The following is an 18,334-nucleotide window of genomic DNA, read 5'->3' as shown; positions in this document are numbered from 1 at the left end:
TTCCTCTAGCACAATTGCAAGGAGTCAGGGAGGGGTAGCAGTGGCTTCCAAAGCAGTACATTGGGAGGAAGGGGTGGCGCTAGGGTCTCCACGGTCTGAGATAGGGTATGTAGAGGGTTACCCGTGGAAATTTATTCCTGTTTAGCAGATAACTTGCAGTTATCCCTTGACATTTCCCTGCATCGTGGTGTTTCCTCATCTGCTTCGTGGTATTTACTCCTGATCAGGCAGTTGATTCAGCTGGTCCTCAATTTGTTTGCTCTGTGTATTGTGATCTGGCTCTAGCCAAGAGCCTTGCTGTGTTTTTCATTTGATTTCTGGCCCCCTACCTCTCCACTTAGTCTGAAATAGCTCTAATCTCTCTGTAATATTTTCTGTTATTAAAAAGTCATAAGCTTACCATTTAGCCAAGGTAAGTAGTTACAGTAGCAAAATGCACTTTTTCAAAGTAACTAGTTAATTTAGATGAAAGAGGAAAGAGTGCTAGATTTGGAGTCAGAAGACCTGAGTTCAAATCCTAACTCTGCTGCCTCCTGTGTGGCTTTGGGCAAGTCACCTAATTCCTCTGAGCTTCAGTTTCATTTGTAAAAGGAAGGGTTGGGCTAAATGATCACTTACCATAGAACACTTACCTCACAACATCTTACACATAGCACCAGATAATGTCACCGTTTTACAAGTGAGGAAAATGTAGCTAAGGTATGTCGCAAGAAAATTTTGAACCCAGGTTTCTCCAGATTTTATGCTCTTTCCACCCAGCAGCATGACAGCTCTGACATAATAAATGAAAATTGCCACTCTTTCTTTCCCTTTGTGCTTTGTGTGTAACATCCGCTCACACCAAGGTGAAGTGGAGGAGATCCCCTAGGCTGCATGCTGCATGTACAAAGAGAGGTATGACACTAGGTGGCCCAGTGAATAGAATGCCAGGCCTGGAGTCAAGAAAACTTATCTTCCTAAGTTCAGATCTGGCCTTGGACATTTACTAGCTGTGTGACCACGGGCAAATCACTTTACCCAGTTTGCCTCAGTTTCCTCATACGTAAAATGAGCTAGAGATTGAAATGGCAACTGATTCCAGCATCTTTGCCAATAAAACCCCAAATGGGGTCATGAAGAGTGGGACACAACATAATTTCTGATTAGCTGAGAGAATGCTGAGCCACTGGGGACTTAATTCAATTGGTTGCAAAGACACATTGAAAGAGCACCTTAAGAGAGATGGTAGAGAAAGGAAGATAAGAGAGAACTTTTGAATGGTAGGCAGTAGCCCTCAGAGTCATAATTTGAAGGATGGCAGATAGATATAATTCTAGCAGGATTTCCCCTCTTGTAGACTAGAGGGGAAATCTCTGAGCCTTGACATTTCCGAATCCTGGCTGCTCCTCTCCCCAGTTAGACTGCTGGAGGAGCTGGTACATTCCTTCTCCTACACTCTTTAAAGGTAGGATAGATATCAGATCCTATATCAGCAATATTTGCTGCAGATAAGTCTCATAGCATGTTAAAGGATCCGTTGATAATGAGAAGCTTTATGGGACATGATTTCTATCTTGAACTATTTAAAGAAAAAGAGATGTAACTAGCAATTTTTGCACCCAGGGCAAGTGGCACAAATAAATCTAAATTTACCTCAATTTAAATGTATCTTTAACTCAATTTAAGACAAATTCAGTTCGGTAAATGCAAGGAAGATAGACATTAGAATATTGCCTGATGGCAGGAAGACAGATACCTTGGAACACTTTGTGGCTGCTTAGAGAGGAAGCAAAATAGGAAGGGACTCACTTGGAATGTAGCTAACAGGGATTTAGGGGAAATCCTACTGTCAGATAGCTTCTATTATAATTATTTTGCTAAGTAGGCACTAAGCTCAATTTCTACTTTGCTGAAAAAAAGCAAGTAACATAAATTCCCTTCAAATTTTATTGCTTTGGCATTCAATGCTGGTTGTCCCACCATAGTTATAGCTCTGTGAAGATTTGATCATGGAAAAAAGGATTGTGCTTATTCTCTGCAGCTACAGAAAACAAAAATAAGGCCGACTTGGGAAAAAATTATGGGGCAGATTTTCGTATAAGAATTTCCTGAATTAGAATTGTTTTGTAATTGTTCCACTTCCTCTGTGAAGAAAGTATGTTGTCTCCTTTCAGTTATTTTTGCTTAATTTAATCTTAAGGCAACTCTGTTCCCAAGGGCTTTCCCACAGCCTCAAGCTCCTGACCTTCCAGTTGTCACCACTTTCCCTAGTTTTGGTGTCTTAACTTATTCTTTTCTTCATTTTATTTAGTTATCTAATTCCCTTCCACACCTCCTTTTTTTTTTTACTAGCCAAGTAAAATCTTTCTCTCCTCTTTAACTTTTGCTTCTTAGTTTTTTTTTTCATTTTCTGTGTCTTTTTCTAAAGAAGAAATTCCCCCACATTCTTTTCATTAATTTCTTCCCTTTCTACCTGTTCTAGACTTTTATTCTTCGATCAGTTATTATTATACTCATTCCTTCTTTAGTCTCTGCATTCCTCCTATAATTAAAGCTTCAGAGTGTGTGGGGTACAAGACCCTTACCAATATAATATAAAAATTCATAAAATAAAGAGGAGTTTCGAGGAAGAACAGAAAGTATTTATTCAATTCTCATGAGAAAGAGGCATCACCTCCACTAGGATGGACCAGTGGAAGGAGGCAAATTACAAAAGGCAAGACACCAATACATATCCTAACACAAGAAAAATTCCCACCTACCACTATCCCTCCTCTCCATTAGCTGGGAGGTGGGCTTACAATCTAGGTGGGAAAAACTAGACAAAGAACCAGGAAATCAAGCACAGCCAATCGCAACTAGCTGCTGATGTGGCAGTAATATGGCTAAGGTAAAAGAGAGGAATGAGGGAAGGTGGGGGTCTTCCTGGAGCAGGGAACAAACAACTGTATGTAGTTCATTATATCCTTATTTGGTAAAAACTTTGGACTAGCACCAAGAGAGAGAGAGAAGGGAGGAGGGAATTTATTGTCCTAAGCCCTGAATTCCTACAAGTTAGGTAATCAAATTCCTATAGGGTTAAATCTCGTTTATTCTATCCTCCTATATCCTACCTATTTTATCAATAGGAAAAGAAAATAATTCCTATATTCTCCCTCTGTGAAGTCTTCACTAGAATATCTCCCACTCAAGAGGTACCTATCTTGAATTCCCTCTTCCAAGTAGTTTCTGTTTTGTTGCTTTGTAGATCTTTACTTCTCCCCTATTTTTCTGTTGTGCCTCACTCTTGGAAGTCTCAATTCTTGTAAGACATAGAGGTATAGAAGATTTACCCCCTTGGTAATAGTTTTCCTCTGTTGTTAATAATACAATTCATTACTACCCCCTCCTCTTCCCATGATAATTTTCCTTTCTAGGTCCATGTCCTCCCACCCTTCTGGATGTCATTTGCCCTTGGAGGCTTTCATTCCATTTTTTTTGAGGCAGAGTACTGTACACACCGCCCCCCCCATCAGAAACATTATCAATGAAACCCCCCTCCCACTACTGACCTGATGTTTTCCCCCCTTTTCAATTCTTTCCTTCTTCACTTTACCTATTTTCCTATCATCTAGAGAGACAAGGAATATTTTCCTTTTATATTTTACCATTGAATTGATCAAAGTACATCACACATTCCCCTCAATCTTCTTCCTCTCCCTCTCTGTTTTATGTGCCCCCCAATTCTGCAATTTAATCCCCACAAAATACAGAGGGAGAGAGGGAAAGAGAGAGCGAGTCAAAGTTTCACCTGTAGGCTGGGTGTTGTGATGTTCAGTCCATCCAGGGGTATCAGGCCTATTCCTCCAACACTTTTATTTAAGTTCCACTTTTCTTTCTCTCTCCTTGTGTACTTTTAGAATAAAATTTCTTAATGGTTCCTTTGATTATGTTGTTATTATTGTATTTAACTTCATTAGTAATTTTTCTTAATAGTTTTTTTTCCCTTTTCTTTAGGGTGACTTTTTCCCCTCATTATTTGTGTCTTCCTTGGTAGATGAATTTGTTTACTTTGCTTCTGGTGTTTCTATTGTCTGTGTATTTGCAAAGCAGGGGCAGCCAAGTAATGCAGTGGATAGAGCCCTGGAGTCAGGAGGATTTCATTTCAAATTCAAAAATTCCTCTTCAAATCTGGCCTCAGACATTTACTAACTGTGTAACCCCGGGAAAATCCCAACCTCATTTGCCTCAGTTCCTCATCTGTAAAATGAGCTGGAGAATGAAATGGCAAACCACTCCAGTATCTGCCAAGAAAACCCCAAATGGTGTCAGCGAGAGTTGGACACAACTAAAATGACTCAACAACAACAAAATTTGCAAAGCAAATAATTTGCTCACATGTAGATTTTACAGAAATCCTTCCAATGTCTCTCTTATTAGAAATTCATCTATTTTCATTGATAATTGGCTCAGATTTGCAGGGCATGTCACCTTGGGTTGCATCTTGAGTTCTGTTGCTCTTTAGAACACATTCCATTCCCTTCTGTAGTTTCTCTTGGGTGCAGAATGGTCTTATGTTTTTCACATTTCCTTTGCATTATATTTGAAGATATTTCTTCTGGCCACTTACAGAATTTGTTGTCATTGAAATTGTTCAATTTAACCACTATATGTCCTGAATTTTGTGGCAAGTTTTTTGTTTGTTTTACTGGAGGCAATTTGTGAATTCTTTTAATTGGCACTTAATTTTCTATGTTCAGAAGTTCTGGGCAGTTTTCTTATATTTATTTGATTATAGTGTTCAAGTTTTTTATTTATATTTTCTGGGAGACCTTTAATTTTTCAGTTAGCTCTTCAGATCAGTCTCCTTTGCTTACCGAAAGATCATATTTTGTTTCTTTTTATTGCCTTTTCCTTCTCCCAGATTATCCTTTGCTTCTGTGTATATGCATTTCCAATCTATTATTCTTTTGTTTCTTTGACTAGACTTGCCACCTGGATTAAGGTTTTTTATTCTGCCAGATATTTTTGTTATTCAAGACACAAATTCTGCTTTTAAGATTCTAATTTCTCTTTTAAGTCATTCAGGAACATCCTGCTGTGATTCCATGCTCTCTTCAGAATACAGTGTCATCCGCTTCTTTAGGTGTTGATTCATTTTCCTTCATCTCACAGTATTTATTCAGAGATGTTTGGATGTTTAGGTGCCCTGGAGACTATCTTCCCTTCTGTTATTAATATCTTCCTTGTTGATTTATTTGCTTATCCTCAAGGTTTTTAGCTGAATCTCTTACTCCTGAGATTTTTGGTAATTTCAGCCTTTTCCTATATATTCCCCTATTTTTTCACTTTTTCTGAGTCTTTCTCCTTTGAAGGTTAATCTCCTGAGAGGTAGACCTTGAAGCTAATGTGGATTCCTCCCCTAAGCATGAAGCCATGGGTCCTTTGTACAACCCATGTAGGTGGTGGAGGAGTTGCTGAGTTGTTAAATAAGTGATTAGCCTTCTCTTCTATTAACTCTTCAGGATATTACCTGTTAGGTGCTTGGTATCTCAGCATATGGAGATAGCTATACTCACTTTACCTCTTGTAATTTTTATTTTGGAAAGATTTGAGAGGTCATGAGGATCAGAAAAAAGTTATCCCTCTTATTGGTCACGTGAGTCGAAACTAGGGGGAAAGCTTCCTAATAACTAAAATTGGCATCAGCTACCTCATGATGTAGTGAATTTCTTGTTATTGAAGTTATTTAAACAGAGGCTAGATAACCACCTTTCAGAGATGTTTATAGAACGGTTTGTGCATTAGGCAGGACATTAGATTAGATTACCTAAGGTCCTTTCAAACTGATTGCCCAGAAGAAAAATAGGAAAAATAGTAAATGATTGGCTCGCTCGTAAAAATACATCTTATTTGTACCTTTTGTTTTTATGTCACCAACATTTTCCTAAAATATCCCTCCTTCTCTTCCCCAAGAATCATCCCTTATTTAAAAAAAAGAGAGGGATAAAAATAGTTCAGCAAAACTAACCAAAATATCAGAAAATATCTGACAAAATAGTCAGTGTTCCACACCCATGGCCCTCCACTTCTGCAGAAGGTGCCTTCTCATATTTCTTCTTGGGAGCCATGCTTGATTATAATTTTGCAGCTTTCAATTTCAAACCAACAAGTCCATAAGCATTTATTAGGTGATTACTATGTGACAGTCGCTGGGTACAAAGAAAGGCAAAAAACAATATCTGCTCAAGAAGCTCACAATCTAATGGGAGCCAACATGTAAATAACCATTTATAAGCAGGCCTGAAATACAGGATAAATTGGAGATGATCTCAGAGGGAAGGCTTCTTGTTGAAGCTAGAACTTTACCTGAGTCTTGAAGGAAGCTGGAGAAGGTAGTAGGCAGAGATGAGGGGGGAAAGAGTTCCAGGCATAGGGGTACAGCTAATGAAAATACCCAATCAAGGAGATGGAGCATTGTGTTTGTTCAAGGAAAAACAAGAAAGTTATTTCAAATGTTTTATTGTCATTTCCCTTTGCAATGTTGTAGTCATTTTGTATACTGTTTTCTTGGTTCAACTTACTTTAGTATGTATCAATTCATGTAAGTCTTCTTTGTATTCATTAGTTGACTGAGTAATATTCATTATATTTATGCATCACAACTTGTTTAGTCATTTCCCAGCTGATGGGCATTTATTTTGTTTCTAGTTCTTTGTTGCTACAAATATTTTGGTGTGTATGAGGCTTTTCTTTATGTCATTGACCCTCTTGAGATATAATCCTAGGGGTGGAATCTCTAGGTCAAAGGGTATGGACATTCTTCAATGTCTTTGGATAATTCTAAAGTTTTTCCTGAAATGATTGGGCCAATTCAGAGCTCTACCAATACATTTGCCTGTCTTTCCATAGCCCCTTCAACACTGATTATTTTCATCTTTTTTGTCTGGGTATGAGGTAAAACCTCAGAAGTATTTTGCTTTGCTTGTGTCTTTTTTTTTTTTTGCTTATGTCTTTTTTTATTAGCGATTTGGAATGCTCTTTGATGTACTTGGTTATAGTTTGTAATTCTTCATTTGAGAATTGTTCACATCTTTTAGCCACGTAGGAAATAACTTTGGCCTTAAACATTTCTGTTAGTTCCACATCTTTTTCTTTTTCCAAAGCTCAGGTTGGGGAGAGAACATATATGATCTCCCTACAAGTAAATCCCTACAAATGAGTTTGAGGACCAGGAAACAGTATGACATACTAGAAAAAGCATTCAATTTGGAGTCAGAGGAGCATGGTTCAAATCCCACTCAGCTCTGCTACATACTATCTGTGTAGCCTTGTGAAAATTATTGTGTGTCTCTAGTCTTCAGTTTCCTCATGTGTAAAATGAAGAGGTTGAACAATGTAGTTGCTAGTCTCTGAAAACTTACCTTACACACTATTTGCCACCTCATGGAGGACACCAGCAGACTTTAATTCCTAAAACAAGGTAGCCCATTTATCTAGACTTCAAGCCACTGTGGGTTTTGTAGAAACTGCTAAGACAAGCTGTCCTTAGAAGCAGGTTCAGTAAGATGAGCTGAATGTAAACCCTCTGAACTGACTGCTCATATCCATATGGGCTGCCCCACCTATTGCAGGCATTACTGGCCTTGGATAGGAGCCCAGCCGAAAGATTTTGAAGTAGGTGAAATTCATACTCATTGTCGTCTCTGCACGCCATTATTCTTCCTTTTCTTTCCTATTGTCCTCATTGTGCCCACTGCAACACCCTACCATCAAGCCTGACATTTCCAAGCCAGTATATGCTGTTTAAAGATCGGATCTCTCTTCTCTCTCCTCACAACTTCCTTTCCCTCAAAGCCCCCATGTTAGTTCCACATCTAGGAAAGGGGATCTGAGCACACTAATTAAAATAGTTGCTGGCAAGACATAACAACTTGACACCTTTACTACCATCCTCTCCTCCTTCCCCACCCCACATCATCCCCATCCAGCTAGCATTTAATGCAAAGATAGGACTAAGGAACTTATATTAGTTGGGAAGACAAAAAGAGATTTGGGGAACAAGCCCTCTTCTTAGCACACCTCAAATCACAACATGGAAGCAACAACCCAAGTAACCTACACAAAAGGGCAACTCTATCTTAGGCCCCAAATGTTTTCACTGGCCAAGAGATTTGGGGAGTGGGGGAGGGGAAGGAGACTGCTATAAGGAAGAGGAATTTATTGCTGGGAATAGTATCACAGTCAGGAAGGAGCTCCTCAGCCAAACTGTATCAATCCCCAGGTGACTAACTTAAGCACCATCTAGCAGTCCAGTTGGCACCACCTCTGAGCAAAGTAATAAGCATTTGTACAATACTTAACATTAAGCAAGAGGAGATGATGATTTATGTAGGGGGCAGGATATTGGATTTTGACGGCTAATTAACAATGCTAAAGTTAATGGAAAGAGCCCAGATATGCTCAATACACACATAAATCCCCTCAAGCAAAGGGGTGGTGATGGCCTTCTTTAGAAAAATATTTGAAGAGAAGAAGAGAATGGAATTTGCTCTTCGCGTCCTTACAGAGTGACAAATTAATAGCTGCACTTTGGCCATAGATACTTACTCTGTGTGCACAAATGGTCATGTGTGTAAGTGTATAGGAGAGTATAGTGACAGAGGCCTCTCCCAGGTTAACTCAAAAGCCATCGCTATTCAAGAGGGCAGGGGAGGGAATGAGCATCTACATAGCACCTACTATGTGCCAGACACTGTGCTAAGTGCTTTTTACAAATACTATTTGACCAAGAGACTCAAAGTTACTGTATTTATGGTATTTGTGATTTTTTTTTCAAAATCTGGACCATAATGTCATTGGTATAGGGAACTCCCAGAGAGAAAACTCCTCTACTAGCTAGCTAGGATTTATATAGAACTTTAAGGTTTGCAAAGCACTTTACAAATAGTGCCTCATTCGATTCTCAAAAACATCCTTGGAGTTAGGAGCTATTATTATTCCTGTTTTACAGAGGAGGAAACTCAGGCAAACAGAGATTCAGTGACTTGCCTTTAAGGTTACACAGCTAACAAGTGTCTGAGGCTGGATTTGAACTCAAGTCTTCCTGACCCCAGATCCAGCTCTTTATCCGCTGTGACACCTAGCTGCCTAGTTGCAATGATCTTGTCCTGGGAGGTTAAGTAATTTGCATGGGATTGCATAGTTACTGTAGGTGTGAGTAGAACCCAAGTTTACTGACTCTGAGGGGATCCACTTACTACACCATGCTGCCTCTTTATTTGTATACCCTATCTTGGGGAAAGAGTAATATCCATCAATCAGTAAACAAACATTAAATTCTTACTATGTGCAAGGCACCGTACTGGGACTAGGGTTTTTTTTTTTTTAATCAAAACCAGGCCCTGCCCTCAAAGAAACTTACATTCTACAGTAGATATGTTTATTCACATATTATATGTATATACATAGATTACAGGTATAAACAATATTTGTACATAACACAATGTGCAATAAGTCACTCAAACTCTCACGGCCTCCACTGTAAACGGGGACAATAATAGTGAATCGTAGTTGCAATAGCACCTCCCAGGGTTTGGGAAGATCAAAGATGACGCATGCATGAACATCACCAGTTATTGAGAGGCTGCAGTACTGCCATCTTTTTCCTTCTTCACTGAGTATAATGATCTAAATGGATAATTTATTTCTCTGTTCTCAGACTCCTGCAGGACTCCATGGTTAAAAGGCTAAACCTTTCTAGGCTTTAATCTGGAGGGGGAGCCCATAGGAGTTAGAACAAAGGAAAAAAGCTGACCTGGAAAGGATTGCTAAACCAACGATCCAATACCTTGGATTCTTATCCCAAACCTCTAGGTGACCCTGAATAGGTCACTTGTCCAAGCCTTAGTTTCCTCATCTGTAAAATGAGATGGTTGGATGAGATAATCTCCATGGTCCTCTCCAATTCTTGTATTCTATTAACTGATTAAGCCACTGAAGTGAACTTTTAAAGCACTGTTTGTGGGGACTCTTATTCCTAATGAAATCATCTTCCAGAGGATTCAGCCAGCAGCTAGTGCCCATGAGTCCTGTAAAAATGTTCAGTCTGAAGAGGGAAGATGGGTGAAATATAAATATGTTGGCCCTCCCAGCATCAACAAAGGGCTTTTCTAGCAGCCTTCAACAGCAGGTAGAGTACTATGACTAAATTTAACATTTATTTAACCTAGCATACTGTGTGCAGAGCACAGGGTTAACCCATTGGACAGCAACATTAACTCAAAGTTGGACTGGGTCATGAGCAAGGTTTACAACCAACAACAACTTCTCTCAGATTGTTTCCTCTTTCATTTTTAGGAGATTCAATTCCTGGTCCATCTCACCGTTTAGGCATCCCCCTCCCAGCCCTTCATTGGAGCACAGAGGTAGTTCTCTGCCAGCCTCCAGCTGTTATGGACTATCTAATTAGAAGGAAGGCACCATCAGGCCCATGCTGAGGCCTTGTCACCTAACTGGCCAAGTCAGGCTAAACCCTCCCCTCTAGACCAAAGAACAATGGTAGTATGCCACCCGCTATATCAAGGACCATGCTTTGGAGTCAGTTACTGGCACAAACACAGATGAAGGTAACCCCAAAGTAAAAAAAGTAGGCATTTGCTCAGGGAAGGGCTGCTATGTTGCTGCTGGCTTCCACTTTCCTCATGCAACCTGCATTTGAAACCTAAAGAAAGAGGTTCGAATGTGAGCATTGGCAAGAAGGCCATTGGCCAGGCTTCACACTTGTTTGGAGAATGAGGGTGCTCCTGATCTACAAATAGTCAAATCCCTGCTATGACTTTTGGGAATAACACATGTTGCTGGCATGGTATAGAAGGTAATGCCATTTGAAAAAACTGACACAAAGTATACAATTTTGGCTTTGCTCCCTCTCCCACAGATTGCTTAAACCTACAAAAAGAGAATTTTAGGTCCTGTTTAGATAATAGCAAACCAGCATTTTAGAAAAGAATGAACAAGAACAGAGGTTAGTTCCTGAACATGGGAGAAGGCTCTGCCTGAAGAGGACATTGGGCTGTTTTTTATGAGAGTGCTCTGCTTTGCTGAAATGGGGAAGATTCCAAATAAAACCCTCCTGATGGGCCAAAATGGACCTAGAAAGGATATTAAAGATAAGGCAGTGTACATAAAATATAACTTATCTCAGTGTGGCAAACTGTGACTGGCAAGCAGTACAGCACAGTGTGACTAAGAGTCACCTTTCCAATAACAATTTGTATTTCAACTACTGAGAAAATGACCAAGACCTTTATGTATGGACACTGCACAGTGACTGCAAGCATCCGCTAGCCCTGGGCCCAGGGGAGAGGAGTGGAGACTTCCCTCTGATTTTCAAAGTTGCTAGTCTATTCCATACTTCTCAGTTCAAGTTTGGTAGTTGATTTTATTACCCCTACATGAAAGAGAAGGTGGGAGTCACGCAAGGGAATACCAGACCAGTGATTTCATTGATACAGGAAATTCCTGATAAAGAAAATTCTACCAGTATAGGCCACTATCTAGCAACTTAGAGCCTCAGAGAGTTATCTGGACCACTGGGAGGGAGGTTAAGGGATGACCCCCAGGTCCCCAGGCATCATGTGTCAGAAGTAGGACTCAAACCAAGGTCTCCCTGACTCAGGCTCTATATTCGTCATAACCACATTGACTCCTAGATAAAGGTATTTTAATTAAAACAAGGGAACTGCACATTCACAAAGTAAACATAAGGCATAGGAATCATTTTTCTATTGCCTTGTATTTGAATAACACTCAGGGTTGAGGGAATTGGGGAGGTAAGCATGTGAGGGGGGAATGGGGAGGGAGGTATATGAGGAAAAGTGAATCCTCTCGCACCAGGGCAAGCATGACGCCAGGGTTCATCTCCCTGATGCTTCCTGCCTTCTTTTTTCTTCTCCATGGCCAATTCTCTGTCCCTCTCCTCCACAGGGTGAATGCTCCCCCAAATGCCACAACCTCTTTGTTCTGGAGACTGTCTGTGTGGCCTGGTTCTCCTTTGAGTTCCTCCTCCGCTCAATCCAGGCTGAGAGCAAGTGCGCCTTCCTCCGGACACCGCTCAACATCATTGACATCTTGGCTATCCTGCCTTTCTACGTCTCCCTTATTGTGGATCTGGCTTCTGCCCGGAATAGCAAGCCAGGCGGGGCTGGAAATAAATACCTAGAGCGAGTGGGGCTTGTGCTGCGTTTCCTTCGAGCTCTTCGCATCCTGTATGTCATGCGGCTGGCCCGCCACTCGCTGGGCCTCCAGACCTTGGGCCTGACTGTGCGCCGCTGTACCCGTGAATTTGGGCTTCTTCTCCTCTTCCTCTGTGTGGCTATGGCCCTCTTCTCCCCCTTGGTTTATCTGGCAGAGAGTGAATTGGGAGCTGGGAAGGAGTTCACCAGCATCCCTACCAGCTACTGGTGGGCAGTCATCTCCATGACCACTGTGGGTTATGGAGACATGGTACCCCGGAGCATCCCTGGCCAGGTGGTCGCTCTGAGCAGTATCCTCAGCGGCATCCTACTGATGGCCTTCCCAGTCACCTCTATCTTCCATACTTTCTCTCGTTCCTACACAGAGCTAAAAGAACAGCAGCAGCGGGCTGCGAATCATGAGATGCATCTCTTGGAAGAGAGCACCAGGTCCCACACAGAAGACAGTTCTCAGACAATGGACAGCTCCTTCCTACCTGGGGGACCTGCTGCTGCAGCCGCCCTGGAGCAACAGTGGGCATTAGCAAATCATGCCTCCAGAAGGAGCTGCTGATGGAAAGCCATGAAGGGCATGGCCAAGCCAGCCCCCAAAGCAATGGGAAAAGAGGAGCCATTTCTTCCTCAGCCTCTAAGACTACACAGTCAGCACTGTGTATAAATTAGCCTGTGGACAAGGGAGACAGGAGAGGGAAATTACAGCTAGGGAAGCTCATTTTGAAAAATAAGGTATTTTCTGAGCTCTGGTTCGGGGCCAACATACATCCAGCTCCACTGTATATAAGTTTTTCAGTTAAGTCATCCTGAGATGAAATGTGGACTGGAGCCCCTTTATGGATTTGGCCCCAAGACCAAGAAAATGCAACCCCTCCCTACTACCTTTAAAAATAAGGCTAAGCCACTTAGACAAAGCCCTTTCCTGACACTACCAGAAAAAGGGGAGGGGACGGGGGAGAACCAGGCTTCAGAAACACAGCCACCTGCTGACAGGTCTGAGCCTGGCTCTTGGTAGTTATGCATAAATTTAGTAAACATGCATATTGTTCTAATAAGCTCTGGCTGCAGTTGAACCCAGCCTATCCAGGCAGACGCCCAACCTCTCAGCAGCTGGCCTTCTTAATGAGGAGGTGGAATGTCAAAGACAGGCCTGGGCTTTGAGAGTAAACAGTCTTTTCTAAAAGCAGATCATGGGCCTCGTTCTCTTCCTACTTCCATTAAAAAATTCTGTAATTCCCTAAAAATAAATTCCAAACGCCTTAGGAAATTTAAGACTTTGATTCAAAACAGTCTAGACTAGCTTGACTTTCACCTGTAGGTACTTTTCTTCTTGCAGATACATTGCTCTTGAGCAAAGACGGCCACCTTATTTTCTGCTTTGTCACTTAATTAGCACCTGCTCTTAGATGAGAGGAAAAATACCCGGCCCTCTCACCTCTGCAAAATGGTCATAAATTCATATATACCCAAGGAGGACTTTGCTAATTTCTCCCCTCCTCACACCAAAAGCTCTCAACTCCAAGGAAGGGACCATTCAACCCATGGTGTATGATCAACAAAAGCCACAATCACCTCATTAACTCTCCAGGATACCCTGTCTCTCCCTCTTAACATCACTGCCATGCCACCCGTTAGTGGAGATTAAAGTAACTCAGGACCCCTAAAGAATCGTTAGGTAGATTTCACTTGGTCTGTGACCTTGGGTGGAGAAAAAAAAATTACATCTTTATTTTTGCTGACCTCTAACTGAATTTAACATTTCCTTCAACTATGACTGTAGGCAATGAATCATTATTCTTTGGGAGGGTCTATAGGCTTCACCAGACTGCCAAAGGTATCCATGACATAACAAAGGTTAAGAACCCAATTTAGATGATAATGGCACTATTGGTTCCCCCTTGCATGTAATGAGGAAATTGATTTCTCCTCCACATCCCTGCCCCCCCCCCCAAAAAAACTGGAATATACCAAAATTTGCCATAGACAAACTGTGGTCAAAAGAGAATAGTTTCTCAGGTACCCAATTTGCATTAATAAATTGGATCAAGGCTGACCTCTGACACAGGTGACCTTTGTCAAGTCACTTACCTCTCAGGGGCCCAGGAAATCTCTAAATTGCTGAAGAGTTCCTGATCTGCACTGGTAGATGGAATTTTCTCACCAAGAAGGTATGACATTGTGTGCGCAAACTGTCACCTCAGTCTCTCCAAATTCTTCCAGTACTTTGAATTCCTCTCTACCATCCCCCATACTGCTAAATCCATGGCTGCCAGGAGCAGCCCTATCCCATAAGCATGAAACTTTTATATTTTGTGGAAACAGAGAGAAATGGGAATTTCCAAGTCCTGCTGCTTTTAAATTTTTAATTAAGGACAAGTAAACAATAAAAGCCTGATGTCAGGCCATTCAACCATCAGCCCTTGTTACTGGGAACTGGAAGAATAAGGTTTCCTGGGCTCTGGCAGGAAGGACTGACCCATGTGCAGAAGAAAGGGCCATTGTCCCAACTTGTCTTACAGCTCCAGGGCAGAATGTGGTCCTGCTGTCCTTCCCATTGGGCGGCCTAGTCTTAAGGTTACAAGCATAGGAACTGGTACTTAGGGGCAAGCAGGGAGGAGGGTGGCTGATTGGGGGGCCTGTTCAGAAACCTTGCTGCTACAGTTTAATAAAAATGCCAGACCTCTTCTACACAGAACAGTGTCTGACTGAGTCTTTCCAGGGACAATGGCAAGGGTGGAAGGGAATCAGATTTGTGTTATTTAATCCCAGAAGGCAAAATTGGCACATCGTTAGACCTCCTCTTTAGAAAGATGATTTTGTCAGCTGAGTGGAAGATAGATTGGAATGAGGAGAGACTTAGGTATGCAAGACCTACCTGAAGGTTATTGCAATAATCCAACTATTTCTGGCCTACACCAGGGTGGGAGCTATGTGGGAACAAAGGGGATATTTAGGAGGATGTTGGGAAGGCAAAAACAACAAGGTTTCACAATGGACTGGACATGTGGGAATAAGTGAGTGAGAGTGCAGAGTTGAGGACGATGTTGATGTTTTAAGCCTAGGTGTCTAAGAGGATGGAGATGCCTTTGACACTGATAAGGAAATTCAGAAGACAGAGGTTGGGGGAAAGACAATGAGATCCGTTCTGGATATTTTGAGTTTGAGATGTCTACAGGACATCCAGCTCAAGATGTCCATTAGGCAATTGGAGGTGTGAGGCTGGAGGCTAGAGCTGGATAAGTAGACCTGAGAATCATCTGCCTAAAGATAAATGATAATTGGTATTCTCATCTTTGAGGTAGCAAAGATGAGCCTCTGATGTGCCCACAGCTCACTGGAGGTGAGAAAGAAGTATAGCTTCTCCAAATGAAAATATCCTTTCTTGAAATGGCCATGATCCAGACTCACTCAGGTTGCGCCCTCATGATGTTCTTGCCAGTCGTTAAAAAAAAATACAAAACCTGTCTCAGATTTCCCAAAAGCCCTGGAACTCCATGCAAGAGGGTGGGGTGGGAGGAGGAAGAGGTTGAGAGGAGAGAGAGCACTTGAGATCAGCCACCACACAGAGAAGAGTGCTTAGCCTCAGCTCCAAGTGACAGAACGGAAAACAGCAGTTCCATAAGACCTCCTTCCAGAATTAAAAATCTCCTCAATGGGTCTATTAATTGGATGAGAAGCAGGCTATTTTTTATTCCCCTCCTCCCTCCTTATTTTGGTTTACATCCCTAGCTTCTTCCTCTCTCCATCTTTCAACTTCTGAACCTTCCCAGGCACTCACATTACTACACCTCACATCTTGTGGGATGTCACCTTCATTTCCCAGCTACTAACAATCCTTCTCAGATGAATGAGAATTCCAGGATCTAGAAAAATGTTAAAACAACATTTTTCTTACAAGTTAAAAAGAAAAATACCCTAGCACTATTTTCCTACATTGAAGGTAAACAGGCTGATAAGGGGAAGGGGAGGGGCAGCTTGGGGAAGGAGAGCTTCAAGCTTTGGCATGCCATAGAAAAAATGGATGCCCTGTAATTATTTAGAAGCAAATGAACCAGCTGAATGTTCCTCTAGTGCCTGTCATCATAAAGACCATAAGGTAATAAGGCACAGCTACAGCCTGTTACATAAGCTAGTGATATACCCTTGTGGAGTTACCCAATTTGGCCCTGTTAAAGGTACACACCATGAAGAGTTGTCAGAAACTCAAGAACAATTAAGTATATCTCTCTAACTTTTACATTAGAAGGAAGACATGAAGGAAGACATCTAGTGTCATTGAATGTGGCATCAAGCCAAACCTCATATGCTCAAATGCAGGTACCCTCGGGCTCTTTCCCTCACTTTTCTTTTTCAGCTGAGATATTGCCTGAGAGGTTTGAATGTCTCCCAAAAAGTCCTGGCCTCCCTCAACAAGGAAGTCTGTCCTATACATTTGGAAGCAAGCTTTATCATTCTAGAAACAGAAATGAGTCACTCTTACTCTGATGCAGGGGAAAATGAGAGGAGGGAAATCAGGTAAGAGGGAACTTTATGTTCCTAAGACATGAAGTTGCCCAGGACAGATTAGGTTGTTTTGTGTACCACTCATTGTTGGATTCGTTTAAATGATTTTCTACAGCCACAGAGTTCCAAATCTGGAAGCCCAACCCTCAGGACATGGTGGTAAGTTCAGAAGGTGATTTGTTTCTAAACTCTGAGAAGTGGTGTGGAAAATATCAAAGGAGTTAAACAGCAAAAGCTTAAACCTTAGGGGGAGAGGGAGAGGGAGAAGGGAAGCTTGAACTGCCACAAGTCCAGTCCCTTATTTTACCTTGATGCTGCTCTTAATTGAGTTGTTAAACAGGGCTTGGGCACCTTAAGCTGCAACTCTGAGGTTACTAGGGAAGTGGCTGGGGGCGGGGTGCAGTGCAAGCATTGGGATTGAACGTGATTGTTTGAGGGGAACTAGTGAGGGAGGGTTCTGAGATGTTTGGGAGGATTGTTAATGTTTAATGTTTGGATTGCATCTTAGTGTAATGGGAAGAAAAATGGATTTGGAGGACTCAAGTTCAAATTCCTTTGCTATTTACATCCTTTAGGGAGAGGACTTCATTTCTCTGGTCCTCAACTTGACCACCTGCAAAATAAGAGAGGTGGACTAGGAACGCTCTCTCCAAAGTTACCTAATCCCCAAATCTAAAGGCCTTTCCTCAGTTGTCATCCTTCCGAACCCCTCTACAGTCTTTGACATCATCAATCATCCCTTTCTCCTTGATATTCTCATTTCTGTTTTCATGACGCTGCTTTCCTAGTTTTCCTCCAACCTGAGTGAAGCCTTCTTCACTAGATCTCCTTCCAAGTTAGGCCCACTAAGGGTGGGTATTCCAAGACTGCCCTGGGTCCTATTCTCTTCTCCCTCTATACTATTTTACTTGATGATCTCATCAGTTCCTATGGATTTAATTAATATCTCTATGTAAATGACATCTGCTTTTCCAGCCCTAACCCCTCTCTTGACCTGGATTCTACCTTCCAATCTCAGTGCCTTTGTTGATGTCTTCAGCATCACTTCATGGCCTGGACCATTGCAATAGTCTTCTCTTTAGTTTTCCTGCCTCATTTCTCCATCATTCAGTTCTCAAATTTACCTTTCCAAAATGTGGACCTACCCACATCACCTCTATTCAATAAACTCCAGTGGCTCTAGAATAAATATAAAATTCTCTGGTTTTTAAAACCCTTCATAACCCAATCCCTTTCCATCTTTCCAATCTCCTTATACTTCATTCCCCTCCACATACTCCTGGATCCAGTGGCATTGGTTTCTTTCCTGTTCCTCCCACTTAATACTCCATTTCATTGGCTGTGCTCATGCTTAGAATGCTCCCTATCCCTGCCTCTGTCTCCTGGCTTCCTTTAAATTCCAGCTAAAATTCTACCTTCTATGAGGAGCCTTTCTTGATCCTTCTTAATACCAGTGCCTTCCCTTTGTGATTTCCTCCTTTATCCTTTTTTTTAATAGCCTGTCTACACATAATTGTTTGGTTATTGTCTCTTCCATTAGACCATGAGCTTCTTGAGAGCAAAGATGTTTATTGGGTTGTTTTTGTTGTTATTACTGGCTTTCTTCCCCCTCTCCATGTTTT

General features: G+C 41.6%; 1 protein-coding gene across 2 annotated transcripts in view; it reads left to right on the top strand.

Moving 5' to 3' along the window:
- KCNG2 (potassium voltage-gated channel modifier subfamily G member 2) overlaps positions 1-14,899 on the top strand; it is a 173,494-nt gene extending 158,595 nt beyond the window's left edge. Inside the window, exon 3 of one of the 2 annotated variants that reach the window (XM_036750376.1) lies at positions 11,947-14,899. In XM_036750376.1, the coding sequence (XP_036606271.1) occupies positions 11,947-12,768 (822 nt within the window). In that variant the 3' untranslated portion in view covers positions 12,769-14,899. The remainder of the gene's footprint in view (positions 1-11,946) is intronic. The other variant, XM_036750367.1, reaches the window with a different exon arrangement.
- Positions 14,900-18,334: the final 3,435 nt, after the last annotated feature.

Source organism: Trichosurus vulpecula, chromosome 1 (assembly GCF_011100635.1).
Source record: "Trichosurus vulpecula isolate mTriVul1 chromosome 1, mTriVul1.pri, whole genome shotgun sequence".
NCBI lineage: Eukaryota > Metazoa > Chordata > Mammalia > Diprotodontia > Phalangeridae > Trichosurus > Trichosurus vulpecula.
Note: the sequence above shows the minus strand (reverse complement) of the source record. Positions and strands in the feature narration are given on the sequence as shown.